The 25,400-nt window shown below is 46.5% G+C and overlaps 2 protein-coding genes and 1 long non-coding RNA gene across 7 annotated transcripts in view; 1 reads left to right on the top strand and 2 right to left on the bottom strand.

Annotated features, from left to right (window-relative positions):
• Positions 1-7,975, bottom strand: part of dnmt3bb.1 (DNA (cytosine-5-)-methyltransferase 3 beta, duplicate b.1) — a 44,677-nt gene extending 36,702 nt beyond the window's left edge. The window contains exon 1 of one of the 2 annotated variants that reach the window (XM_026154950.2): positions 7,781-7,975. In XM_026154950.2, coding sequence (XP_026010735.2) covers positions 7,781-7,788 — 8 coding nt within the window. In that variant the 5' untranslated portion in view covers positions 7,789-7,975. The remainder of the gene's footprint in view (positions 1-7,780) is intronic. The other variant, XM_026154949.2, reaches the window with a different exon arrangement.
• A 5,511-nt stretch (positions 7,976-13,486) lies between these two features.
• commd7 (COMM domain containing 7) lies at positions 13,487-23,389 on the top strand. Of its 4 annotated transcripts, none has more exons than XR_013904022.1 (9): positions 13,487-14,139; positions 15,426-15,476; positions 15,781-15,883; positions 18,550-18,606; positions 18,717-18,754; positions 20,776-20,866; positions 21,036-21,153; positions 21,377-21,425; positions 23,212-23,389. XR_013904022.1 is itself a non-coding variant. In XM_026155026.2 (9 exons), exons 1-9 carry the CDS (start codon positions 14,059-14,061, stop codon positions 23,286-23,288), a joined length of 597 nt encoding a protein of 198 aa, XP_026010811.1. In that variant the 5' UTR covers positions 13,487-14,058; the 3' UTR covers positions 23,289-23,389. The 4 variants fall into 4 exon arrangements, 2 of the variants coding, with proteins under 2 accessions (XP_026010811.1, XP_026010810.1); XR_013904021.1 differs by having other exon boundaries at positions 15,423-15,476; XM_026155026.2 differs by having other exon boundaries at positions 21,104-21,153.
• LOC145422733 (uncharacterized) lies at positions 21,672-24,570 on the bottom strand. The gene is made up of 3 exons (XR_013904023.1): positions 24,196-24,570; positions 24,005-24,095; positions 21,672-21,940 (listed from the first exon to the last, which is right to left on the bottom strand). It is a non-coding gene; the product is annotated as an uncharacterized LOC145422733 (long non-coding RNA).
• Between the last annotated feature and the right edge of the window lie 830 nt (positions 24,571-25,400).

The following is a 25,400-nucleotide window of genomic DNA, read 5'->3' as shown; positions in this document are numbered from 1 at the left end:
TCAGCAGCCAAGGCTTAATGCACGACACTGCAAACATCCTGCTCTACTTTGGCCGCCATGCTTCGTATAAGCGAGGCAACTCGACTTTACTGAAGTGCTTACGACCGGGCATAACGTACCTCGGATCAAGGACTTTGACGAGGTCACGAAAGCCGTCCTTCTCAACTACATAAACAGGGCCATGCCTTTACAAATGCAACGCGAGACGGCGCCTGTGATTTGTTTATGGCGCTGGGACGTTTTCTCATACGGGCCTCGTGTGAAAGGCTGCTGCATCTTCAGCTGGTATAGTTTTTCTTTCCCAACTTGCTCCCGTCGTTCCACAGCTTGGTTTAGCTCGGATTCTCTGGATTCTTCTTCGTGGGCCTTCTGTAGGTGATACAAGAGATTTGTTGTGTTGCCATCGGGCGCGGGAATAGTTTTATAGCATAGCTTACAAATGGGCGTCTTCTGCTCTGTGTTGGTGCTGTTGAACCCAACAAGTAACCAAATCACAGACGTACCCCGTTTTGGTAAAAGTGCTTCTTCTTGGGCTGCCTGTGCAGCCATCTCTGCCTGGTGCATGTCCGGGCATGAAGCACGTAAAGCAGCACCATGTCGCAAAACCACAAGACGGCGTTTCTTCATTTTTTTTAATACTTTATTTTCTCTTGCATAAAGTTAGAGAATGCATAGTGACAAGACAACACTAATACATTTGCCACAGGCTATTTGATGATATATTTTATGTAATAGTTTATAAAATTAGGTTAGAAACGATAGAAGACAAATGGCACGATAGACACTTTTCTGTCGTCCACACGGTAGATATATGTGGTCATGTCGCCCAGCACTAATCCACAACATGCAGATTATGGAATCAAAATCACTCAATTCGTATAAATTCCCATCTCTACTCAGCAGACTTGTAATCGCTTCACAACAGCGAATGAAAGAGCGTTAAATGAGGTGAAGTTTCCTCATGTTGCAATAAACTGTGTGCACACTGGGGTCAAACTGAGTGTAGGAGCTACACAAACGCACATGCATCCTCTGTGCTGTGTGCACATTCGGGATCGTGCACTCTCACATGCTTTGAACCATAAAACAACCACCTGCATGACTCTGCCAGGTGCTTCCTGCACACTCAAACACATCAACTGTTTTCCATCATGAGGAGACTGGATCCACCAATGACTGTCGCTAAAATTCAGTGGCTGAAAATAAACAGGGGGGCGGTAGGCGAGGAAATCCACCGGCATGCCGCCATCGTGGAAGCTCTGAATTCAAGTGTTGGAGAGTGGATCAACAATCAGTCGATGCAAACCAGGACCCGCCTTTCAGGGCTGCGCTCAGGGGTCAAGGGTCATTTAAGTTTTTTTAGTTTGTTTTCTCGTTAACCAAGTGAGGTGACAGGTAGGATCTACAGCCCTGCTGCTCTGCTGAAAGCCCAACGTTCCTGTCAGCTGCACTGAAGCTTTCTTAGTTTCCTGTTCGAGTTTCCCGTCTCGGTGGATGGACACATCCTGTTAGTTTGGTCTGGAACGAAAGCACGAGCTAACTCAGTTTGTGGCCGCTCGAGCCTCACGCCTGCATGCACACCTGCAGACAAAAGATCCAAACAGGCCCTAAAAGCCTGTCTCTAAACTTCAGATCCAATGGTTTTATGCTAGAATCAGCTTTATCCCCAGGAGGAAGGAGGAAACCACAATGTGACTGTTGGGATAGATTTGTGGCCCCACAACGTGAGTAATTACGCCCACACACACAAACACACACACACTTATATGGCTGGCAGGCAGCAGGAAGTCCTGGGTGAGGAACTCCCCCTCCGGAGAGGTGAAAGAGTTCAGACACTAAACAGCGCACTGCTCCGAGTCCCCACGCTTTCAACCTTTCACCCACTGTGAAACCCAACAGGTGCCTGAAGAAAACGAGGTCTGACGAGAGGGTGAAATGGTCGCGCTCGCTGTGAGGAGCAGACATGTTTGGAAAGAGTGAATCTGACGGGTGGAAGGCGGTGAGGGGGGTCAGCCAGCCGTCAGACCTGGATTAGTTTCTGCTGCTGATGTGTCCAGTTAAGCTCATCAGAAGCAGGAGAAACACTCCACCTCATAGGTGTCGTTCTCTCATTTAACGATTTTAGTTTCTGGCCTCGGCTCTCTGCATCTTCACCTCATGCTGTGGCACAAAGACCCAACAACAGTATATAGCACTGCTTATAGTAACAGCACTATAAGCCGGCATCACGGCCGTCATCAGCGGTGACGTACAGAATAACACTGTCTCCTGCTGCCTACACGACACCAGAACCGCACAGGGGGAGAATCTGTCACCACAAAGACTAAAGCTATGCAAATTTTACATGATGGAAACTCCCACAGAGAAACAGAACAAACGGCTCAACTTCTCAGAGTTACTATGTTTCTACATCACACGGGAGACGACAGCGACGTGAGAAATGCACATGACTGAAACCCAAAGCTGCCATCGCCACAGCGGCCGGCAGCTGAAGCCAACAGGCTGGACGAGAACCTCAGACACGCTTCAACATTTTATTTATACAAATCACAACAACAGTCGCCTCAAGGCGCTTTAGGATAGATCCTACAATAACACATACAGAGAAACCCAACAGTCATATGACCCCCTATGAGCAGCACTTTGGCGACAGTGGGAAGGAAAAAACCCGTTTTAATAGGAAGAAACCTCCGGGTCAGGCTCAGGGAGGGGCGGGGGGAGGAAGACAGGATAAAGACATGCTGTGGAAGAGAGACAGAGGTTATATTTGCCTGGATGGAGCTGGGACCACTTTCATCCACCAGGTTTCGCCCCCTGGTGGATGTTGAAGCAGGTGTAAGGCATCGTTCATGCTGTCTGTGGGAGAACAGACCACTCCTGGTTAACACTGGAGGCGGTAACGTTTCTGCACCTGCTGACCGATTCTCCGTCTAAAACTACACGTAACCACGGCTGCGTTAGCTCCCTTCCTGCTTCGCCCTCGCTGCATATCTTTAACGTTTTCCAGGCCGTGTGTTTGAGCTCCGAGAAACAGAAACAGAGGGAAGTGAGAAAGAATCCGAGGAGCTGAGGAAGGACGGAGGGCAGCGTGAGGGGCCCAGCGAAAGGGACAAGAGGGGGGGGCTTCACATCAAAGTTGTGTCTGGTGGCTGCAGATTAAGGAGCGCATTGCAAGAGGGGATTGTTCACTCCCAAAGAGTGTGTGTGTGTGTGTGTGTGTGTGTGTGTGTGTGTGTGTGTGTGTGTGTGTGTGTGTGTGTGTGTGTGGGAGGGGTCAGCTCCTCAGGGTCTCTCTCTAACTCTTTGGGGGCAGCATTCCTCATCTGTCATGTACTTTATGGCCCCTTCCAGCTCAGATGGAGCCTTTAGACTTCATACATTGTGTGCTTCGGCTCCTATTGTACAGAACGAAGGTATGCGGCTCCTCCAGCAGAGCCACGAAGAACACAAACTGCCACGAGCTCCCACTTTGAACTGTACACCAGGACTCCTCACAGAACTGCAGCTCTTCTGTCAGAACATCGAGCTACAAATAAACGGCTCGATGTTTAACATCAAAACCCCAGACTCTGAAAACGGAGCGCTCTGAGCCTCTGCTATCCACGCATGCACATGTCGATCATGCACGGCGCTCGACTGTGGACGAGCCAAAGCTTCAGTGCTTCTTGCTGCAGCAGCCACAGAGTGAAACCTGTGCTTTAACTTAGCTTAGATGCACCGAACACTTAGAGAAACTTCAACAAAACCAAGATTTCTAAGACTGAGCTTTCCAGAGCTTCAATCTCCAGATATCGCTCCTTATTGGATAAGAAAGCACCAATCCAACCTTTTCCGGCTCTGATGATCCTGGCTTTACATTTCTGCTGATACTGAGTGAGAGAAATGGTGGAAATATGGACCCTTTACATTATCAGCCCCAAGGGCACATTTATGTGATAAACACCTGTAAAGGTCACAGTGGACTTTTACTGTGGGCCTTTTCTGAAGGGAACGCCTCCTCTCATGAGAAAGACAATGTGCAGACATCGTCTGTACATCAGAGTCCTGCCTCAGGTGGAGAACACCATGCTACACGGGACTGTGGCGATCAGCAGACGCCGGACGCAGCGGCGAGGGTGATAAACACACACTGACCTCATTATTAGAGACTGGGTTCAGGGCGAACATCCGTCGCTGGAGCAGCAGACACGTGACAGGAAATGAGGAGGCGAGCTTCACAGTGACGGCGCCTTTGCTCTGCTGTCAGAGGTGAATGTTTCACGCTTGAGCTGCAGGACTGTTTATCTTTCTAGCACTGAGCTTCATGCAGCTGAAGCACCAAAACCTGCAGTTCCACGAGTGTCCAGCAGAGGCTGCGGCGAGTCACATGTTAAAACAGCAGAAACAAACATGTTTACAACCTGATACACAAACTGCTGGATTCTTTCCTCCTCTATAACACCTGCGCACATGTTTTTATAATTCACCTGGATTCAAGTTTGCATGGTTGGGGGCGTGGCTTCTCTCACCGACACGTGCAGGGTGACACAGGGAGCTGTAGCTGCTAGCTGTGCGCTAGCCTTCACCTCATTTAACTGGAGTCAATGAGCTGAACCTCTGGACTGTGTTTGTACTGTTGGAGCATTTTGATCAAAGTTTTTCCATGTTGGTGAAATTCTGGGATTTTATTTTAATATTGCTGACGAGCAGGAAAATTGAAAATAAATATTATTGTGCACAATTTGCAAAAAAACAGCATTAAAATAAATGATTTCCAACAGTGCAGTTTGAGTTCGGAGCGTCTCAGGAACTACACAGAGCGGCACAAAGTCAAACAGGAAACCAGCTTTTAAGGCCCTGTAATGAAAAAACTACGTTTCCACGAAAAATGACGTCACTTTTGGTTTTTGCAGGTAACGTGCGATAGTTCGTGCTGACGTTTATTCCAACATAGGAAGTGCTATGAATAACTGATCGCATGTTTCTGGATTATAATGTTTTTGTTCTTGCCAGCGCTTTTTACCCGATTTTTGCAAGAAGCCATTTGTGGAAGGAAACTGTGACCGCGGACAAGCTGAACGCATGTTATGCAAGTACGACTCCTCTGGTTTCATAAGCAAAAAACCAAAAATGATTGCGCTAGGTTACGTCTTTGTAATTCTACTGGAATTTAAAAATAGTTACACAAATGGGAGCGTGCCCGCTCCGATGGGCTTCCTAAAACACTTAAATATCATTTCAGCATCATCTTACGACAGGACTCTCCTGAAGGTCTCGGGATATTTCGTGGCGGCTTCTGTGTCTGCCGATGCCGACTTCCGCACGCAGAGAAATCCACGTTTTTTATCATAAAAAATGTTATTAAAAGGAAAAGTAAATTCAAACGATTAGAGAATATTTTCTATTTGCTCTATAAAAACATGGAATTCTTTGGAGTTCCACAGAAAAATCTGGGTGGCCTGCATCTGTGTGACACTCCCGCCTGATCACCAAGCTAACCACGTCCTGTGCCTCCAAAACGCAGACGGCCTAAAATGTTCACAAACTGATGGTGACACCTTGGCAACCACGTCCATCTTTTGTATACAGTCTATGGTTTATGCTCACACTTCATTTGTTGAAAATAAAAGTCACCATGCCTCAGATGACACATCAAGTCTGTCTGCAGGTTTTCTGTCCCACTGCCAGATGTGCCAGATGTGCTTATGCAAATGTTGCTTGGCTGGGTTCTTGTACGACTCCAACTCACACAAGGAAGTAAAAGGTTTATTTGTTTAAGGTGAGAGAGACTGAACAGCTCTCGTTTTCTGGCATTTATTAACAGATTAAATTTGCTGGATGTTTTTGGGGGAAATATTTGAGGAATTATTAACTGCATATTTATGAATGATCTGTAAACAAATGATGTGATATCCAGAATAAACCCTTTGCAGAGTGAGTCACTGTCTTATCATTTTTCTGACCACGCTGAGTCACAAAGAAGCTGCAGGTCAGAATTCCCCAGAACCTCAGTCTCAGTGTGAAACTCATTTTGAACTATGAGAACACTGATTTCAAACCACAGAGATCGCATTTATCAAATCTGCTTAAAATATAACAAATCGCTGCAGTTCTGTATGGAGCCGAGCTAAGGTGGCCTGCTCTTCTTCTTCTTCTTCTCATTTCCAGTCATATTCCTCCTGTTCCATGATGGATCTTCATATTAAACACGGTTTCTAGTAATGAGCTCAGTGCATGCTGGGTAATCCCTGTGAGCCTGAAGCTCAGGCCACTCTCAACCTTCAGTTTCAGACACTTTTTCACCTTTAGGATGTGGATGATGTCATGGGAACCTCCTAATCTTGGTAATCTCAGGAACAGACGTCGTACCCAACCCACCACAAAAATTCTACAGCTGCCACCAAAGGCAGGCTGCAGTGTAAACGCTGTGTGCAGGTGTGAAACAGGTGGACACCTGTGGACACCACACCTGTGGACACTGCAGGCCTGACACCTGCTGCTGTCAGGCCTGCAGGTATCAGGCTGTGATGTGCCCCTCGCTCTTACAGTGGACAGAAACTATTTTTTGGAGAGGCGCAAATAATATGTGTGGCATCTTATTTGATGCAGAACACCTGATTGATAACTTTGTTGTTTGCAAAAGTTTTTAAAATGTACAAGTTTTATTTGCATTTCAAGTTATAAAAAGGATTAAATATGTTTGTTACAGTAACAATGTAACTTTTCCTTTGTCTGACAGCACAGTGTGTCAGTGCGAGAGAAACTGTAAATTAACTGAAAAGACTGACCCCAAATAAAGTGAGGCAAACAGTTTATGAAAACAGCTGGAGCCCAGAGCGTGAACGCAATACGTGGTGAAAAATTCGGTTTGACGGATTTCTGACGTTTTGTGTAAATTTAAGCATGAAACAGTTTGATTGTTCCTAATAAAATATTAACAGTGTGAGACTTTAGTTAGACTTGTGTTTGTAGCTGATCACGTTGGGCCACATGCTTATTTGTTGTGTTTGCCGTACAGTGCATCAAATCTAAATTCACGTTTTGTGTAACTGTAACGTTTGATTTTGTGGGCTGAAGCCAATCCGAACATTACAGAGTGTGTTTATATGAAACATGTGTGTACTTGCTGTATTTTAACCACATGAATGACACATTACAGGAAGCAGCATTGATTTCCACCTTTTTCTAGATCCGCCCCTGGTTTGGGACATTTTTAACACACGTCCACCATGTTTGCTCCGTGCTAGTGTGTTTTTGGAGCACGAGGGCTCCGTGCGCCCCCGCCGGTGACCCCCCCGCAGATTTCTCCCCTCAGCCGTTTCTCTTTAAAGTCTCCTCGCGTGCTCATATCAGTACTTTCACTTGTGTGCCGCACATGTGTTCATACTTGCCATGACAGCAGGACTGTCAGGCGCACAGAAGGTAAACTCACCGTGCGCGCGTTCACAGCGCACAAACCACCGAGAGAAGAAAAACCCGCTGACCTTCCGTCCCCGCGCACTCCGCTGTGCACTCACTGACCGGAACAGCCAGGCTGTTATTACACGTGTATTACGCGCTAACTAAAACTGTTTTAACGGAGTTACGTTCCGCCGCAGACACGGAGAAGCTCCTCGGAGAGCCTCAGATCGCGCTCTGCTCCCTCAGCTCCACATGTGCGCGCAGCTGTGCGCACATGTGGAGCTCAGAGCTGCAGCGAGGCGCACTCTGCCCGGCGACGTCGCATTCTTTCTCGTTCCTAACTCTCTCGGTAAGTCCTGGAGGGACGAACACCCCGCGCCCTCCCCGGGAAAATACTTACATAACCATGCACGCGTCTGCTTCTTGCACAGCGGGAACTTGGGAGGAAACACTCTGGTGCCGAGTCCGAGTCCGAACGAGGTTTTCACAGCCGCTGAAGTTGAGCGCAGATTGGAGTGTGAGCTCTAATCCTCAGGCAGCAGGAGGTGTTCACGATGTGGAAGCATGCTGCTGCGCATCAGCTCTCGCTCTCTCTCGCTCTCTCGCTCCCTCTCTCTCTTGGGCGGGGTGCAGGCGGAGGTGGAAGCTGATTGGTGGCTCGGAGTGATCAGGTCTTTCCCAGGTGAAATGGTTAACTCCCATTTTCTGTCCGCGAGGTAAAAGTGAGAGCAGGAACTATTATTGAGCCACAATAATTACCGACACGCTTCTCTCTCTCAGAGTGTGTTCTTAGTCAGCCTCGCTTTACCACATTGTCTGTGGCACTGAGTCAATCTTCAAGGAGTTTCATGGATTTTCTCTGTCATGATCTCAGCCTATCGCTCAAAGATTAAAAAACATCATCACTCTGTTTCCACCACAGCGCAGGCTTTACTGCCCCCTGACGGGACAAGACGAGCCAGATGTGCCATGAATTAGTGCTGGGCCTCACTGATTTCTAGAATCGATTCGATCCACGATTCGAATCAGCAGAGATGGGCAGTAACGTGTTACTGTAATTCGATTACTTTTTTCAAGTAACGAGTAAAATAAGGGATTACTATTGCAAAAACGGTAATTAGATTACCGTTACTTTCCCGTAGGAACGCTGCGTTACTGCGTTACTAAAACCGTGATTTTTTTGCAAGAATGTCTCATGACAGTGACGTAAGCGAGTGCGAAGTTCGTGACAACAGCTGTGTGCAGATCAACAATGGATCATATATCGAGTGCAGAGAGAGTATGAGCGTGCAGCGTTTAAAGCGTGGAAGTACTGACCTTACTTTGAGTTTGATTCCATAAAAAGTGACAAAAACATTAGTGTCCGCTGTGCGTGGGAAGAAAACCCCTAAACTTCCAAGCAAGCACCGAGTAGCTACCACGGGAATGAGAAACTCCCGGATCCTTCCACTGACCACTGCGGCTCACCTGCACCAGGGCAAACCTCCGCCTGCCCCACTCCTGCTATACAGGTGAAAATAGAGCAACAGGACCGCTAGTGTTTGATTTTATTTATTCACTGCTGTGTTTCACTGGCATCTATTTGAAAGACTGAGTGTAAACACAAAGAACTATTTTATTTTGGATGCTGGAAATAGGTTTAAATGGTTAACACCGCTAACACCAGACACGAGCGTGATGCTACTGGGATTCCAGCTGCTGCGGGCGGACAGGACGAGAGACAGCGGTAAGAGGAAAGGAGGGGGACTGGCAGTTTTTATGAACGACAGATGGTGTAACCCGGGCACGTCAAAGTGAAAGAACAACTCTGCAGCAGAGACATTGAGCTGTTAGCCGTTAGCATGCGTCCGTACTACCTGCCCCGGGAATTCTCGCATGTTATCGCGATAACAGCGTATGTCCCCCCCTCGGCCAACGCGGATGCAGCCTGTGACTCTCTCCACTCTGTGGTCAGCAGACTGCAAACACAATCTCCGAGAGCCCTTCTCATAATATCAGGGGACTTTAATCATGCCTCACTGGACTCCACACTGCCCACCTTCACCCAGTATGTGACCTGCTCAACCAGAGTCAATAAAACACTGGACTTACTGTATGCCAATGCAGAAGAGGCATACAGTTCATCACCTCTCCCTCCCCTGGGCAGATCTGACCACAACCTGGTGCACCTTGTCCCTGTGTATGAGCCCTTAGTGCGCAGGGAGCCACCAGCCACCCGCACAGTGCAGAGATGGTCAGAGGAGAGCGAGGAGGCTCTTAAGGATTGTTTTGAGTCGACTGTGTGGGAGGTGATCTGTAAAGACCACGGTGAGGACATCGACAGCCTTACTACATGCATTACTGACTATATAAACTTCTGTGTGGATAACACTGTACCTACCAGGACTGTACGGTGTTTCTCCAACAACAAACCTTGGATTACCCCAGAAATTAAAGCTGTCCTCAAGCAGAAGAGGAGGGCCTTCAAATCCAGAGACAAAGAGGAGTTGAAAAGGGTGCAGAGAGAGCTGAGGGGACTGATAAGGAATGGGAAGGAGAGCTACAGGCAGAAGATGGAGAACCAGCTTCAACAAAACAACGTTGGTGAAGTCTGGAGAGGCCTCAGAACCATCTCGGGCCACAAACAGCAGAACTCTCTGCCTGGGAGGGATGTGAGATGGGCAAATGAACTGAATCATTTCTTCAACAGATTTGACTCAGCCATGAGGCAGTCTGCAACATCGGCTGCAGACTCACCCACCCCCACTGCTGCTGCTCCACCTCTGACACCTCAGACCCTTCACAGGCAGGCCGGTGGCTCTGACATCCCACCTGATGAAGACCCTGGAGCGGCTGGTCCTGGCTCAGCTTCCACTGCAACCACTGAACATCCAGGGTATGGACATTGAGGCTGTGGACAGCTACAGGTAGCTTGGTGTTCATCTGAACAACAGACTGGACTGGACTCATAACTCAGACGCCCTCTACAGGAAAGGGCAGAGCAGGCTGTACCTGCTGCGGAGACTCAGGTCGTTTGGAGTGGAGGGCCCACTCCTGAAGACCTTCTATGACTCTGTGGTGGCTTCTGCTATCTTTTAAGGTGCGGTCTGCTGGGGTGGCAGCATCTCTCCTGGGGACAGGAAGAGACTGAACAGGCTGATCCGCAGGGCCAGCTCTGTTCTAGGATGCCCTCTGGACCCAGTGGAGGTGGTGAGTGACAGGAGAACGGCAGCTAAGCTGTCATCCCTGTTGGACAACGTCTCCCACCCCATGCAGCAGACTGTGACAGCACTGAGCAGCTCCTTCAGTGGGAGACTGCGGCACCCACGGTGTGGGACGGAGAGATTTCGCAGGTCTTTCCTCCCCACTGCTGTCAGACTCCATAATAAAGACTTTAACTGATCAAGCACACACATCCACACATATGCAATAATACTAAGTGCAATAATCTTTTTCTGACAAAGTTGTACTTTTGTGTTTTCTTACTCTGTTGTATATAGCATTTGTATTCTATTTTATTCTATTGTATATAGTATTTTATTTTATTCCATTCCAGTGTCTTCTAATTTCTGCTACATAACTTTGTACTTTTGCTGTAACGAAACAAATTTCCCACCTGTGGGATTAATAATGGTCATCTTATCTTAAATGTTAAACAAATTTCTTCCAGTCAGAGAATGTTAATGTTTGCTTCATGCGTAAAGTTAAAAGCTTAAAACTAATAAAACAAGTTTTAAAAAGAGACTTTTCCATTTGATTACATTTTGTATGATGGATTATGCAGAAATAATAGAATTGAGCTCAAAGATCTATCGCTTTATCACCTCTTCAGGTTGTAAATCGTTTTGTTAAAAAGTAACTAAGTAACTAAGTAACTAATTGCTTTTGAAAATAAGTAATCAGTAAAGTAACAGGATTACTTTTTGGGGGAAGTAATCAGTAATTAGTTACTGATTACTTTTTTCAAGTAACTTGACCAACACTGCTTATCAGTACATATCTATATTTTTCTATCTATAAAAAGGAAGCTGACACTTGCCAGACTTAATCAAAGGTGTGAGCAGCACAGCAGACGCCTTTGTGTCAAAGTAACTGAGGATGAAACAGAAAAACATGAAGGTGATTTTCCTGGTCTGTGTTTTTATAGCAGATGACCTTAAAAATATTGTCAAAAACGAAGTGAAGCAGAGCAAAGTTACAGAGGTTTGATTAGAGACAAAGCTCAGCGTTTTGCAGTTTTGCAAAATGTAAAAAGTTTCAATTTGTTCAGTATCGAACAGCAGAAATGAGGCTTTCTGTCGGAAGTAAGTAAAAAACAAAAAAATCCAACAGCGGCCGACAGTGTAGATGGTGGGCAATAAGGGTGGGCTCTGATTATCGATTTAGAGAGAGAGAGAGCTGTGCATGAGTGTGATCGTGGTGGAAGCAAAACAGCCAAAGTCAGAGGAAATTCATGACGATGTTCATGTGAAGCGTAGTTTGGATCGTCTTTGGCTGCTGGTTCGGTCAATATTGTTTGAGAGAGAAAAACCTGCAGCTTCAGAATCAGCGCAAAAAGGACGTAAACACAAAGCGACACTTCAAAATCAGCGAGCTGTCGGCTTTCAGCCCCGACAGCGTGACCGCGTACGTGCCGTCGGGTGAGAAAGGCGACATCTCGCTGATTCTGACGCGTCGGGTCGGCGCTTCGTGTTTACGTCTTTGTGCAGAGACCGTGTTCCTGCTCTCATTTACTGCTTCAGCTGTTTGGTGGTTGTTGAAATTTTGTTTTAACCTGAAGCTTTAACCTGAGATTCTGGCGTTTTGGGCAAAATAAATTTATATTAAAAAATCGATTCAGGATTTTAATGAATCAATTTCACGTTATCCAAGTCAGAATCGACTTTAATCGATAAATCGATCATCAAAAGGCAGAAACTGAAAGCAGCTCCAGCTTGGATCTGTTTCTGGGAACAGTTCAAAGATCTGAAGCTGATGACCTGAGAGGGCTCGCTGGGCTGTGGACAGTTTCATTAGGAACGATCGTATTACCATCTCATAATCATTGTTATTGGGATCATTGACTTCCAGAAGCATCACCTCCAAAGGAAAACAGGTTTTTCATGATTTCCAGCAGCACAAGGTTTGCTGTTCATTTGGACCACAGGGGAGATTTCGGCCACGTAAAAGAACAAAGTCACTCGAGTCCTTCTGAAGTGCATCCAGAGTTTTTTGGAATTGAAGGCCTGAAAATCAAAGCCCGTAGAAGCTGCCCGGACTTGCCAACAGGGGGCGACAGCTGCAGTTACAAAAAGACCTGGGTCCTTCTGAAGTGGATGAGAAAACGACCCTCGGCCTGACCCCTGGATGATCTGATATCGTCGTGTCGGTGTTGTTCCCAGATCATCATGAAAATGTTGTTCTAGGTTCAACATTGCAAGTGACCAATCACATTGTTGTGACGTTATTCTTTGGCGCGCCAAGCCATTCGTGCATTTATGAAATTCCAATGTTGCAAGGACAATATCAGTTCTGCTTAGTGTTTATTAAAGGGTCGGGGTCCGTTGATCGGCAGACAGAGGCGGTTTCTCGCAGCTTAAGACAGTTTTTTGTTTTACTGCAGTTTTTCCCGAAGTCGCAAAAGTATGACGTCACCACATTCTGATTGGTCACTTGCAATGTTGATCCTGGAACAACATTTTCATGATGATCTGGGAACAACACCGACACGACGATATCAGATCGTGCGCCTGACCCCTACGAGCACTTTGCTGATGAGTTCATGAGCTCAGAGATTTTTTCAGGTCGCTCTGAGTGAAACATCAAGTTCATTTAATGCGTTTTGACCATATTTGTGCCAAGAAGGAAGATCATCGGGGCATGCTCATTGGCTCGTGACTTGTGACTGACATTTTGCACCGTATCAGCATGATGCAGATGTGAGCTGTTTTCTGAACATCTGGTATTTATAGATGCTTTGAATTCTCCAAAAATTAAAGTCGTTTTCAGTGACATCACAAAACCCACCTGATCACAACTGTTTCAGTCATTTTGTGCTTTTATGTGTTCATTTTATTCTGATTTATTTGTGTATATGGTTTTAATTCGCTGTACAAATGTAAAGAGACCTCAAGCATTTTAATGGGTGCCTATAAATAACATTTATTATTATTATTACATGAATGTCGCATTATTTGCTAATGTAAAATAGCATAAGAGACCGTAGCCCATTGAATACATAACATGAATACATGTCTAATGTTCCTGAATACGTTTTTATGTATTTGAAAATAATAACGTTTTTGACTTGATATTAATGACTAAACATTTAAACAAATTTTACTAAACAATGTAATTAAGCGCCTTGTTGTTGCTTCAGGATGCTATACAAATAAAATAAAATTGAAATTAATGTTCCACATGCTTTATATCCGCATGCATAATAATCAAAATAATTAAACTCGTGGTGAGAACATTCAAAGTGATTTTAAAGGGAACAAAAACTTTCAGCTTTTTTGCTACAAACTTCTAAAAGTTCGTCTTACAAGAACAAAAATAAATCTCCGTCAAACTAAAGGAAAAGCTTTCGTGAGGTTTGATCTTTCATTCTTCTTCTTGACCTGTCTGGCAGACACTTGTGCGCATGCGCTCATCCATAACCCGGAACTGCGCTCCGCAGCGGGCTGTGTTTGTTTTGGGGACGGTCAGCCGACAGAAACGATGCAGCTTCACTTCACTAAAGACGTTTTACCGGACTCTGTCGGCACCGACTTCCAGAACCTGAACAAGCTGAACGAGCAGGTAAGTCCGCGGCTTTAACGGAGCAGCTTTACCGGAAGCTGTCCGAGCCCCGGGGCTCGTTACGTCAGTGAAAGGAGGTTAACGGTCACAGCCCACCTGTACCTCACGGAATGTACACGTGTCCGTGTCAGCTGGCTGCCAGCTGATGAATCCCCGGGTGAACAAGCTGATGAGCAGAAATATCGCTCAGGCTTCAAACAGACGTCCGACAGCCACGAGCTGTTAGACTGAAGGGCACGTGATGCGCGCAGTCACAGCCGCTGTCACGTGACCAGACGGCGTCCAGCAGAACCCGCTTTGAACGTCAGCGTCCAGACTTATCGATGCCGTCGGTTTATTACTCACCAATAACAGTGCAGCACGGTGCTGTGGGGCGGAGCGCTGAGGCGCGTCACGGCTGACGGTCCGCCCAGCAGGATGGTGGCATTTCTGTGAGGTAAACACACCTGTAAACGGGATTTAAAGAGGACTTTGATGTACGCGAGGAGCTTCAACACCTCCAGGAGCTGCCGCTCAGCTGTAATCTGATTACTCAGCACATCTGATGATGTGTGTACAGTGATTAACACTGGAACGATGTCACAGTCTTCACCACCTCCTATGCCGAGAGCGCCGTGATGTCACGGAGACTGACAGCAGAGCTGAGAGCCCGGGCCCTCGCGTGACAACGTGACATCAGAGAGCAGTTAGGCTGCTAACAGATTACAATAATCCAGAATATTAGGATTGGTCTGCAGGCTGATGCAGATTAGTGATGAGTACCTGAGTTACAGGAGGCAACCTTCACTGTGATGAAGAGAATCTTTCTTTATTCTTTAAACTCAGTGTGAGAGTCTTCATTCCCTCCTTTATCGGGAGCACAGCTCCTCACACAAAGTCTAGGAGACGCCGGGAGGCAGGTGGCATTAATCCTGGTACTGGATTGGCTCTCGGGGCGTCTGCCTCGTGCAGCATCTCGGACGCATCAAGAGGAAATAAAGCTTTTGAGTCCTGATGCAGCGTTCTGAGTGTGCACTGATGCCTCACACATCAGACGGTGGCATCTTCAGCCTTTGGGTTACTTCTGAGCCCGAGGCCTGAACACATGGACTCAGCAAGACCATTAAAGCATGTTGAGATGTTCTTCATGAGTGCTGTGGACCAATCGTTTTTAGTTTGCAGGTTTGTTCCTCTGTCCCTGCCTGGCAGGGGTAGACAGACGAGTGAATCAGGTCTTTGAGCTGCAGCTGAAACGTAAATCTGACCAAAGTTTCCAACAAGCAAACTCTTTTTCTTTCATGCAGCAGTTTCATCGCCTGATTGAAATTCTGTTCCAGTTCCTCCTGGAGCCGAAAGAGGTGAACACACACGCACGCGCACATACACACACACACACACACGCACATACATACACACACACACATACACACACACACACACACGCACATACACACACGCACACACACACACACACACACACACACACGCGCACATACACACACATACACGCACACACACATTTTGATGTTAATGGGACTTTGGACTTAGTGGTTAGCCTTGATAACTGAACCGAGGTAAAACATTGGCTGCCCTTTTGTGTGCATGTGCAAATGAATGCATGCATTTTTCTGTGTGTCTGTGTGTCTGTGTGTGTGTGCGCAGACAGAGAGGTTCATGCAGCAGCTCACTGAGTTCGCGGGGGAACATGGGATGAGCGCCGGGCCTCTGAGGAACCTGATGAAGAGCGTCCTCCTGGTGCCGCAGGGTGGGAGACACACTCATCATCCATCACTCTAATCACAGAGGCTAACACGGACATCGTAAATCCAGCCGTACCAGATTAGGTGGTAGGAATCAGGTTGTTTCCATTTTCCCTCGTTTATCTCCTTGATCAGGACGTCAGTTCTGTAAACCTACAGACCAGGTAGAGTCGGTGTCGTTAAGAGTAAAGTCAGAGAATGCAGAAGATTTATGTGTGAAGCACTTCACTGTAATTTTACACTGGCAGACAGGAGAAGAGCAGAGACAGGCTGGAAACACACCTGTCAGCACTCTGAGTGTCAGGTGTCATACTGTAGGTGATAACCCCGCCCTTTACCTATCTGAAGAGTTTCAGTCAGGTTTCAGAGCTCATCACAGCACAGAAACAGCTTTAGTGAAGGTTACAAATGATCTTCTTATGGCCTCTGACAGTGGACTCATCTCTGTGCTTGTCCTGCTAGACCTCAGTGCAGCGTTCGATACTGTCGACCATAATATCCTATTAGAGCGATTAGAACATGCTGTAGGTATTACAGGTACTGCGCTGCAGTGGTTTGTATCATATCTATCTAATAGACTCCAGTTTGTGCATGTAAATGGAGAGTCCTCTTCACACACTGAGGTTAATTATGGAGTTCCACAGGGTTCAGTGCTAGGACCAATTCTGTTTACATTATACATGCTTCCCTTAGGCAGCATCATTAGAAGACATAGCATACATTTACACTGCTATGCAGATGACACCCAGCTCTATCTGTCCATGAAGCCAGATAACACACACCAATGAGTTAAAGTGCAGGAATGTCTTAAAGACATAAAGACCTGGATGGCCGCTAACTTTCTGCTTCTTAATTCAGATCAAACTGAGGTTATTGTACTCGGCCCTGAAAAGCTTAGAAATATGGTATCTAAGCAGATTCTTACTCTGGATGGCATTACCTTGGCCTCCAGTAACGCTGTGAGGAACCTTGGAGTCATTTTTGACCAGGACATGTCCTTCAACGCACATATTAAACAAATATGTAAGACTGCGTTCTTCCATTTGTGCAACATCTCTAAAGTTAGAAATATCCTGTTAAAACTGGCTCCTCCCCTCCACCCCAGCCGGTCGCAGCAGATGGCCCCGCCCCTCTTCCTGTTAAAAGGGAGTTTTTCCTTCCCACTGTTGCCTAATCATTGGGGTTTTCTCTGGATGATTGTGGGGTCTTTACCATCGCCTTGAGGCGACCGCTGTTGTGATGAATGGAACTGAGTTGTTGCCTCGGTGCTGTGGTCTGTTTATCCTCTGCGCTGTGGGATGTGGGTCATGTGTTTGGAGGTTAAAAGGAGTGGAGTTTGGCTGGTTTTGATTTCTAGCCGAGTGTCAGATTGTTGATGCCACAGCGCTGAACACGATGAGGGCGTATGGAGCTTTAAATCTGTTGCCTGCAGTAACGGTTTTACGAAGCACTTGTGTGAGCGACAGCAGCAGCATGTGACCTGGGATGTAACTGAATAGGGGACTATAGGTGGTGTTTGATTCAGTGCGATGGAAGCAGCAGGCTCAGGCAGGTGTAACTGAAGACTAAGGCTTCTTTCAACACATTTCAATTTGTGTTTCTCTGAACGCGCTCTGCCAGCACGAGAGAATAAATGGAAAATGGATAACACTTCCCCTTGTTCCCACTTGTGTTGTGTGCAGCCCCGATGTGCTGCTGCATTCTTGATGAGCCGCCCAGCTGCGGTCCATGCGGGTAGTTTCTGATAAGTATAGCCCTCAGTGCAGAAGTTCAGTACAACAAAGTGCTCCTGACACCTGGGCCAAATATTTTGGGCGAGTTTCTGTTTGCAAAGTTGAGACAGAAGTGCAGCGATTATTACGAGCCATAAGATGTGATCGGCAACAAAGTGTTGAGAGAAATCAGAGAAAACAGCAGAGTGGTCGTTTTTCCTCCCTCATCTCTGACTAATCTGGTCCTTTATACAGAGTCTGCATCAAGGTTATTACAGTGAGCTCGAACAGAAACCACTGAAATAAAAATGAACTGAACGAGAGAAAAGAATCCTCCCTCGTTAGCACCAGTGCTTCCTGTTCATCTCAGTCACAGGAAGTGAATCCTTGTCACAGATAAACCCACTGACAGGGTGTTTTTGGTTTGTGGATGGATGAGTAAATCTTATTTTATGTGCCATCCATCCCTCCTCTGCTTCTTATCCTTGTTAGGTCACGGGGGGGGGGGGGCTAACACACAGGCAACCATTCACCCCACTATCTGCATGTCTGTGGACTGTGGGAGGAAGGCGTTGTACCCGGGGAGAAGCCCTGCAGGAAGACCCCAGCCTGATGGTGGAAGTGAACTCCTTGCTGTGAGGCAACAGTGCTAACACTGTGCTTTCAGGTTTCATTCACAGACAGCATGTTTCTGCCTGTGATTTCGTTTGTATTTTCACTTCCTCCATTTCCCAGAATGCCAGTTACGCGTGGGCTATCTGTCTGTGGTGCTGTATACGCTGCACTGTACGTGTGCACGCTTACTGCACGGGCCAGGTGTGTCTGCAGCAGTGATCTCCATACAGATGTGTATGTGGGGATACCTGCACAGTATTTTCTCACGGCATTTAAAACCTGACACTCAACAGGTGGAGCTATAAACAGTAACAGGAAGGTGTCCGTGTCTGTTTTCTCCTCAGGAGCCCTGAAGAAAAACCTGACAGGCGAGCAGATCAAAGAAGACCTCCTGACATTAGGTACACATCCGAGTCCTCTGTGCCTCAGAGTCATTCTCACAGTAGTCGTATTAGTTACTGTCACGTTTGTGTTAATGAAAGCCAACCTGCTCACTCTGATCATTTTTCAGGACTGAGCGAGGAAAAGTCGGCTCACTTCTCACTGCAGGTAAGTGAAGTAGTGCTAAAGGTAAATGGAAAGCTGCTTATGCAGCGCTTTTCTGCCTCATTCACACAAGCGTGCTGTTTCTAAGTGCTTCCTGTCTGACATTCATGCATTCATAGAGCAACATGGGGTTTGTATCGTGGCATGCAGACTGGGATCAAACCACCTGACCAAAGCCACGCCCTTTACGTGTGCCAAACTTTCCACTACTATTAAAGACGTCATAGATGGTTCAAAGGGCCTTCCAGGACTCTGGACTTATTTCTGTGAGTGGCTGTAGCTCAGGAGGTAGAGCAGGTCATCAATGATCGGAAGGTTCCTGGCTTCCCCTCGTCTGCGTGCCAAATATCCTTGGGCAACATACTAACCCCAAATTGCTCTCCGACGCATCCATCGAAGTATGAATGTGTGTGAATGCTAGTTAGAATGGGTGAATGCACAAGTTGTGTGAAGCGCTTTGAGTGCTCAGAAGAGTAGAAAAGCGCTATATGAGAACCAGTCCATTTACCATTTCTTCACCAGCTAACATGTTGTGTTTACTGTGGGTAAATCCTGCAGCTCCTCTTCTGTAGCCTGCTGCAGCTTTATTTACATCTGCACCATGAACACGTCACAGGCTGAGGCTGTAAGCGCGTCACGGGGCGTCAGGTATCTGCTGGCTGTTGCTCGAAGCAACGCCAAGAACTGAACTGTTCCAGATCGATCCAGCACACTTTAACCTCTGTGTAACTAACACTCCCACGGTGGTGGCTACACGAGGATGGTCAGCCAGCTAGCTGTGCCTTAGCTCGCCATCATTGTGATGCTCAGGCTGCACATGCTGACTCGTGTAAAACAACAGGGAGGAGCACGTGTGTCTGTTTGGGCCAAAGCTAGCTGACAGGTGTTAGCACGTGTTAGCACTAGGGCTGCCACAAACGATTATTTTGATAGTCGACTAGTCACCGATTATTTTTGTGATTAGTCGACTAATCAGATCATCATCCATTAGACGTAAAACTACAGCTTATTGCACCAGCAGCATCTGCTCTTATATAACTATCATTAGCTTACAGCTTTAAGTGTTTAAGGTCTGTGCTAACTAAAAATAAAGACAAGATGATAGTTTATTAAATTTTAATGAAATTTGCAATTGTTTCGGTGAAGTTTAATAAACTCCTTGCTATCTAAACTATAACAGGACACCGGAGTAAATTCTGGAGCATCTCACACTTCTGATAATCAGCTGTCTGCTTGATGTTTATTCAGCTGTGTAAAAACTATAACTTTAATCTCAGACAAACCGATTTACTCAGGAACAAATAAAATACTAAAAAAAAAGCCAAACAACATTTTTAAGTTATCTAAGTGACTCATATATATTTAACCTGAGTAGCGAAAGACAGCGGTGGGTTTGAAAACGATTTGCGGGGAGTCCGGTGTTCTCACGGCGCTAGTGACCTAGCCCCCGGCTAGCTATCGAGCTAGTGGGTAACAGACGTCTCTGAAAACGTCGGAGCGCTTTTGAAAATATGCGGTGTCCTGATAAACTGAGCAGATATTTGAGGTTTACACAGCTACATTCTCGCCTGAAAATATGTTAAACGTTTATTTTGTGACCCAGAAAGAATAATAAGAGTAACATTAAAACTAACTAGCTGCCGCCATTGTTGGAAACTGAGCTGGGCCGTGCTATGAATTCTGGGACACAGCTTCTTCTTCTTCTTCTTCTTCGGGGTTTAACGGTAGCTGGCATCCTTGTACATGCAGTGCTGCCATCTTCTGTTTCAGTCCGTTATTACACTCTTAAATCCTGCTACTTATTTCTGCGTCTTTTGGGATCTTACAAAGCTTCAAACGACGCGTCGACTATTAAATTAGTCGTCGACGATTTTGATAGTCGACGTAATCGTGACTAGTCGACAAATCGTGGCAGCCCTAGTTAGCACTGACTCAGTGTCGTTGATAAAACTTGTTCTTACTCAGGCAACCTTTAAACGGTGAACACGTGTCTCAGGAGTCTGATGTGATCTGTGTTCCTGCAGTGGGCGGAGCACTACGCAGCGCTGACCAGGCTCGCTGTCAGGCAGACTCTGATGGTCAACCAGCTGGTTGACATGGAGTGGAAGTTTGGAGGTAAGAAGGAGCAAACCTAGCGTGCACGGCAAATTTGGCTCACATTAGAGGTTCAGTCTGAGTCTGTCTGTGAGCGCGTCCGCCCTCTGAGCACATTTGAACCCCTCGCTGTGTGCAGCCGATGGAAGCTGAATAACAGAGCTAACCATGACGCGCCTCACTGTTTCAGGCGCAGACGTGACACAGCGACCGTCCTGTTTGAGTGTTTTTATCACGCTGTGTTTTGTCGTCCCACAGTGACTGTTGGCACCAGTGAAATTCAGAAATTGGGCACAGTCTTCCTGCAGGTACAACAGCGCTCCACACACACATGTGGGGTATTCATATCCTGTGGGAACATCTAATTGACATAATGCTTCCCCTAGCCAAACTGTAACCCGGACACTAAAACCACATTTTGATTCTCAATAATGTCTTCAAACTTGTGGAGACTGGTATTTTGGTCCCCACAAAGATATGAAAACACACACAGCATCGTTGTTTTGTTGAACACGTTGTGTTTGGTTGCAGCTGAAGCTCGTGGTCAGAAAGGGGAATTCCACTGAAAACGTCTACATGGGTGAGTGATGATGTCACTCGTACCTGAAGTTTTGCACACCTTGAATGTCTTTCTTTCCAACTGCTCGAGTCTGTAACAGGAAGCTTTAAGTTACTCTGACGGTTGTTTCTGCAACTCAGGACACAAAACTTAGATAATGAACAGATGCTGCGAGTGAAAAAGACTGTAAGAAATGTAAAAAGGAACTCGTCTGGTTTAATCGTGTAAACTTCGTAAATGAAAAATCAGTTCCTCCACCCGATGCTCTCAGAGTCAGCCGACCTACAGATCTTCAATTCAGTTTTATTTATACAGCGTCAAATCACAACAGTCACCTCAAGGCGCTTTATATGGTAAGGTAGATCCTGCAGTAATACATACAGAGAAAAACCCAACAATCAAATGGCCGAGCAAGCACTTTGGCGACAGTGGGAAGGAAACGAGAAGAAACCTCCGGCAGAACCAGGCTCAGGGAGGGGCGGGGCCATCTGCTGTGATTGGTTGGGGTGAGAGAAGGGAGACAGGATAAAGACATGCTGTGGAAGAGAGACAGAGGATAATAGCAGGTATGATTCAATGCAGAGAGGTCTGTTAACACGTAGTGAGTGAAGAAGAAACACCCAGTGCATCATGGGAGTCCCCCAGCAGCTGTACCTATCGGTCTTTAAGTCTGACTTCATTAACCACGTCTGGGTCCAAACTCCCAGGTCCCAAAGTCAAACGAACACTGCAGCATCACTAAGAGTCACAAACTGTCTAAGTTCTTTCATCTTTAATAAAATGATCAGCATTGCTGCTTTACCAGGTGTAACTATGAAGTTTAACATCCAGGCATCCATGAAAACAGGATTATTTAAATTGAATGGATTTAGCAGGAAGTTAGCTCGCTAGCTTCATGCTAAGCATGATATAGCATGTTCTGACAGAGATTTCTGAAACATTCAAACGTACAGCTCTGCTATCACTTCCAACATAAATGAAGACAGAAAACTAAACAGCAGTGACGTTTGTAGGGTTACTGAAGTTGGGCTAGCTGCTATATAATGATGTGCTACGTGACCGCTAGCGACACAGCTATGTTAGCATAGCATAAACACAGTGAAGCTGGAGGATGAACGCTAACTTTTTCCACTCGATAAAAGTTAACGTGAAGGTTCCTGATGGTTAGGCATAAATGCAGTCCAAACTTCAGCCAGAAAAACAACTGAGATAATCCATCCACAATACCAGGTTAGTCATGAATATACTGCTGCAGGGCTGTAGCTACATCATAAGGGTTTCAAATGAACAGCAGTAATAAAAACTGAGACAGTGATCACTGACTGCTTTTAGGGGCTTCAGATTAAATAGAACAAAACATTAAAACATGTTAAAAACACAACAGCCTTAATAAACGCAGAGTAGTTTGGACCGGAAGCAGGATTCGTCACGTCATCACCTAAAGACCAGATTGCAGCATAACTAAGGGAGGATTCGGGGTCACCTGGTCCAGCCCTAACTATATGCCTTAGCAAAAAGGAAAGTTTGAGCCCGATCTTAAAAGTAGAGATAGGTAAATGCTGCAGTGGTCGTAATTCAGGTGTGCTTTTTGGGTGATTTTGATTGGCTCTTATGTGTAGCAGGGAGGAAATGACCTCACAAACAGCAGCTGTAGATTTTAAACCGCTCCTCTGTATTTTAATTCCTCTTGAAGAGAGTATTCCTGGTTTGGAGCTCTCCCAGTTTTTCACGTTTTCCTCCACAGATGCAAAAACCTTTCATTTCTGTCTCTGACAGGAAGTCGTCCTTTTTTGTCTCTTCCCTGCAGAACTGACGCTGCCTCAGTTTTACAACTTCCTGCACGAGATGGAGCGAGCCAAGGCCAGCATGGAGTGCTTCAGCTGAGCGCGTGTGTGTCCGTGTGTGTGTTGTATGTACTGGTTGAATTTGTGTGCGTGTGACATTTTTACCTGAAATGAGTCAATAAACTGAGGAGTAACCTGTCATTATCTGCTGTTTTCTCCCCCTGTGGGAAACAGTCTGTCAGCACGACGACACCTGGGTGAGATCAGCGGGAACATTTTGACACTTCCATCAGAAACCAGACCTGTTCGATCGAGTTCAGGCCTGCTGTCTCTTACTGATGTAATAAATTATTACTAAAACAAACACGAATTAGCTGCAATAACAGGTTAAATGCAGGCGAAATGAGCAGCAGCCAGAGACGGGCGTGCAGTAAAGGCCACACAGGGATGCGTACGAGCCTGGAGGCACATGTCAGAGCGCTCAGTGGCTCATCGGTGCAAGCGCCGTTTCAGCCCTCGGCTCCGAAACCACTTCAGACGTCTGTGATGATTATCTGCTGATTATTCCTCAGCAGTCTGTCTGCTCGAAGACAGGAAGTTGCCTTTATTCTGAAGGGTTTTCCCGCCTACTTTATATCTTTGTACAGCATCTGCAGCTCCTCCTTTACGTACTGACGATACTTTCTGACATTAGAGAGCTGCGATACGCGGCTGTCACAGAAACAACCTAAACCACATTAAAGTAACTCGCCTACACAGCATGACATCATCTACACAGCATGACATCATCTACACAGCATGACATCATCTACATACTCAGAGGACCTGGAGGAATCTCTGTGACCTTCAAACATCCGTGCACGGGCTCAGGAACGCTCCCGTCTGCGAGCGGCTCGGCGTGCCGGCCCTAAAAAAGAGAAAAAGCCTCCAGTCAGTTGGACGTGTCGTTTGTCTTTCTCAAAACCAGGACTCAACGCACCACCGCTCCCCGTCGCTGTATGCCACACCTGACTGCATCAGCGGGTCGTGCCCTCCGACTCTCCCGTCCTGCTGTGTGTAACCTTCACGCCCTTCCCTGCGCTGGCTGTCTCGGACAGACGAGCTTGTCCTCATTAGAAGCACGGCTCCAGGCCGAGCCCGTCTTTCTGCTCACACTTCCACGTATCTGTGCGTGGATCCGTCCTGCTGCGTTTCCTGGGATGTTGCGTAAACGGATTCAGTGAAAACTCAGGATTCCCCGTATTTAGCAGAAAATGAAATGTTCCACATAGCTCTGCGGCGTGTCCTGTCACGCCTCGCTCTCACCTGGCCGTCTGCCCCCACAGTAAACAGCAAATCCAGGCTGTGGTCATGTGGAAATCATGAACGAACCAAAGTTTTTGACAAACTCAGACCAATCAAGGACCGAGCGTCTGGGAGTGCTGATGGAACAGCCAATCAGGGCAGTTGTTTATGTTTATTTCTTGATTTTAAAAAATTGCTTTGTTTGTTTCCTGGAGTTGAATATTTGATGAAGACCTGAGACTGAAGTTTGTGCTGAATGCTGCTGGCTCTGTTTTTCTTCTTCTTGTGTTTAAAGTCAGTCACAGTCCAGCTGACGCAGGTGCGCGCGCACGCGGGCGCGCCTTGGCCATCACGATAATTGGCTTTCTAATGTAAGGTAGCACAGTTTTCAGCTGCTGCGTGTTCACACGTATCGTTTTGCCCTCAGTAACGTATTTTTGCTCAGTCCGGATGGATCAGCCTATAGCCTGTCAGCTTGTTTCCAAACATCCTTCAAACTCACCTGTTCATTCAGCTGATTGGCTCCTCGCTGCAGGACACAGCAGCTCGCTCATATTAGTTACTGATATTGTTTTTACTGTTCAGCTGCTGTGCGGTTTGGATTGCTTGCAGTGAGAAAGTGCTGCTCCTTCATGTCCTCTGACACGTTCAGATACCTGGTGAGGGAGGGGCGGGGACCCACAGGCTGCAGGTACACTGAGTGTTTTTAAATTAAAGAGGTGAACAGAGCTGCTCAAAGGTGACTCTGGTCTAACTGAGAGGAGACGGCGCCCTGCAGCAGGTGAAAGGACGAGGGTTTCCTTCCTGTCAGGCTCATTCAGGAGGAACTTTGGCTCTGATGTTCCAAAGATGCTCATCCTCCCAGACAATCAGCCTCTCACAGTTTCACGACTCGGAGCCAAAAGCAAATCAAACCTTCACCTCTGTT

The sequence above is a fragment of the Astatotilapia calliptera genome, chromosome 20 (genome assembly GCF_964374335.1).
Source record: "Astatotilapia calliptera chromosome 20, fAstCal68.1, whole genome shotgun sequence".
NCBI classification, from domain to species: domain Eukaryota; kingdom Metazoa; phylum Chordata; class Actinopteri; order Cichliformes; family Cichlidae; genus Astatotilapia; species Astatotilapia calliptera.
The sequence above is the reverse complement of the archived record's forward strand: the minus strand, read 5'-3'. Positions and strand labels throughout refer to the sequence as shown.

Bases quoted from the DNA above. Each gene is read 5' to 3' on its own strand.
- commd7 (XM_026155025.2), top strand. From the start codon at position 14,059: ATGCAGCTTCACTTCACTAAAGACGTTTTACCGGACTCTGTCGGCACC. The intron at 15,477-15,780 runs GTGAACACACAC...GTGTGTGCGCAG, and splicing joins TCCTCCTGGAGCCGAAAGAG to ACAGAGAGGTTCATGCAGCA. The intron at 18,607-18,716 runs GTACACATCCGA...ATCATTTTTCAG, and splicing joins AGAAGACCTCCTGACATTAG to GACTGAGCGAGGAAAAGTCG.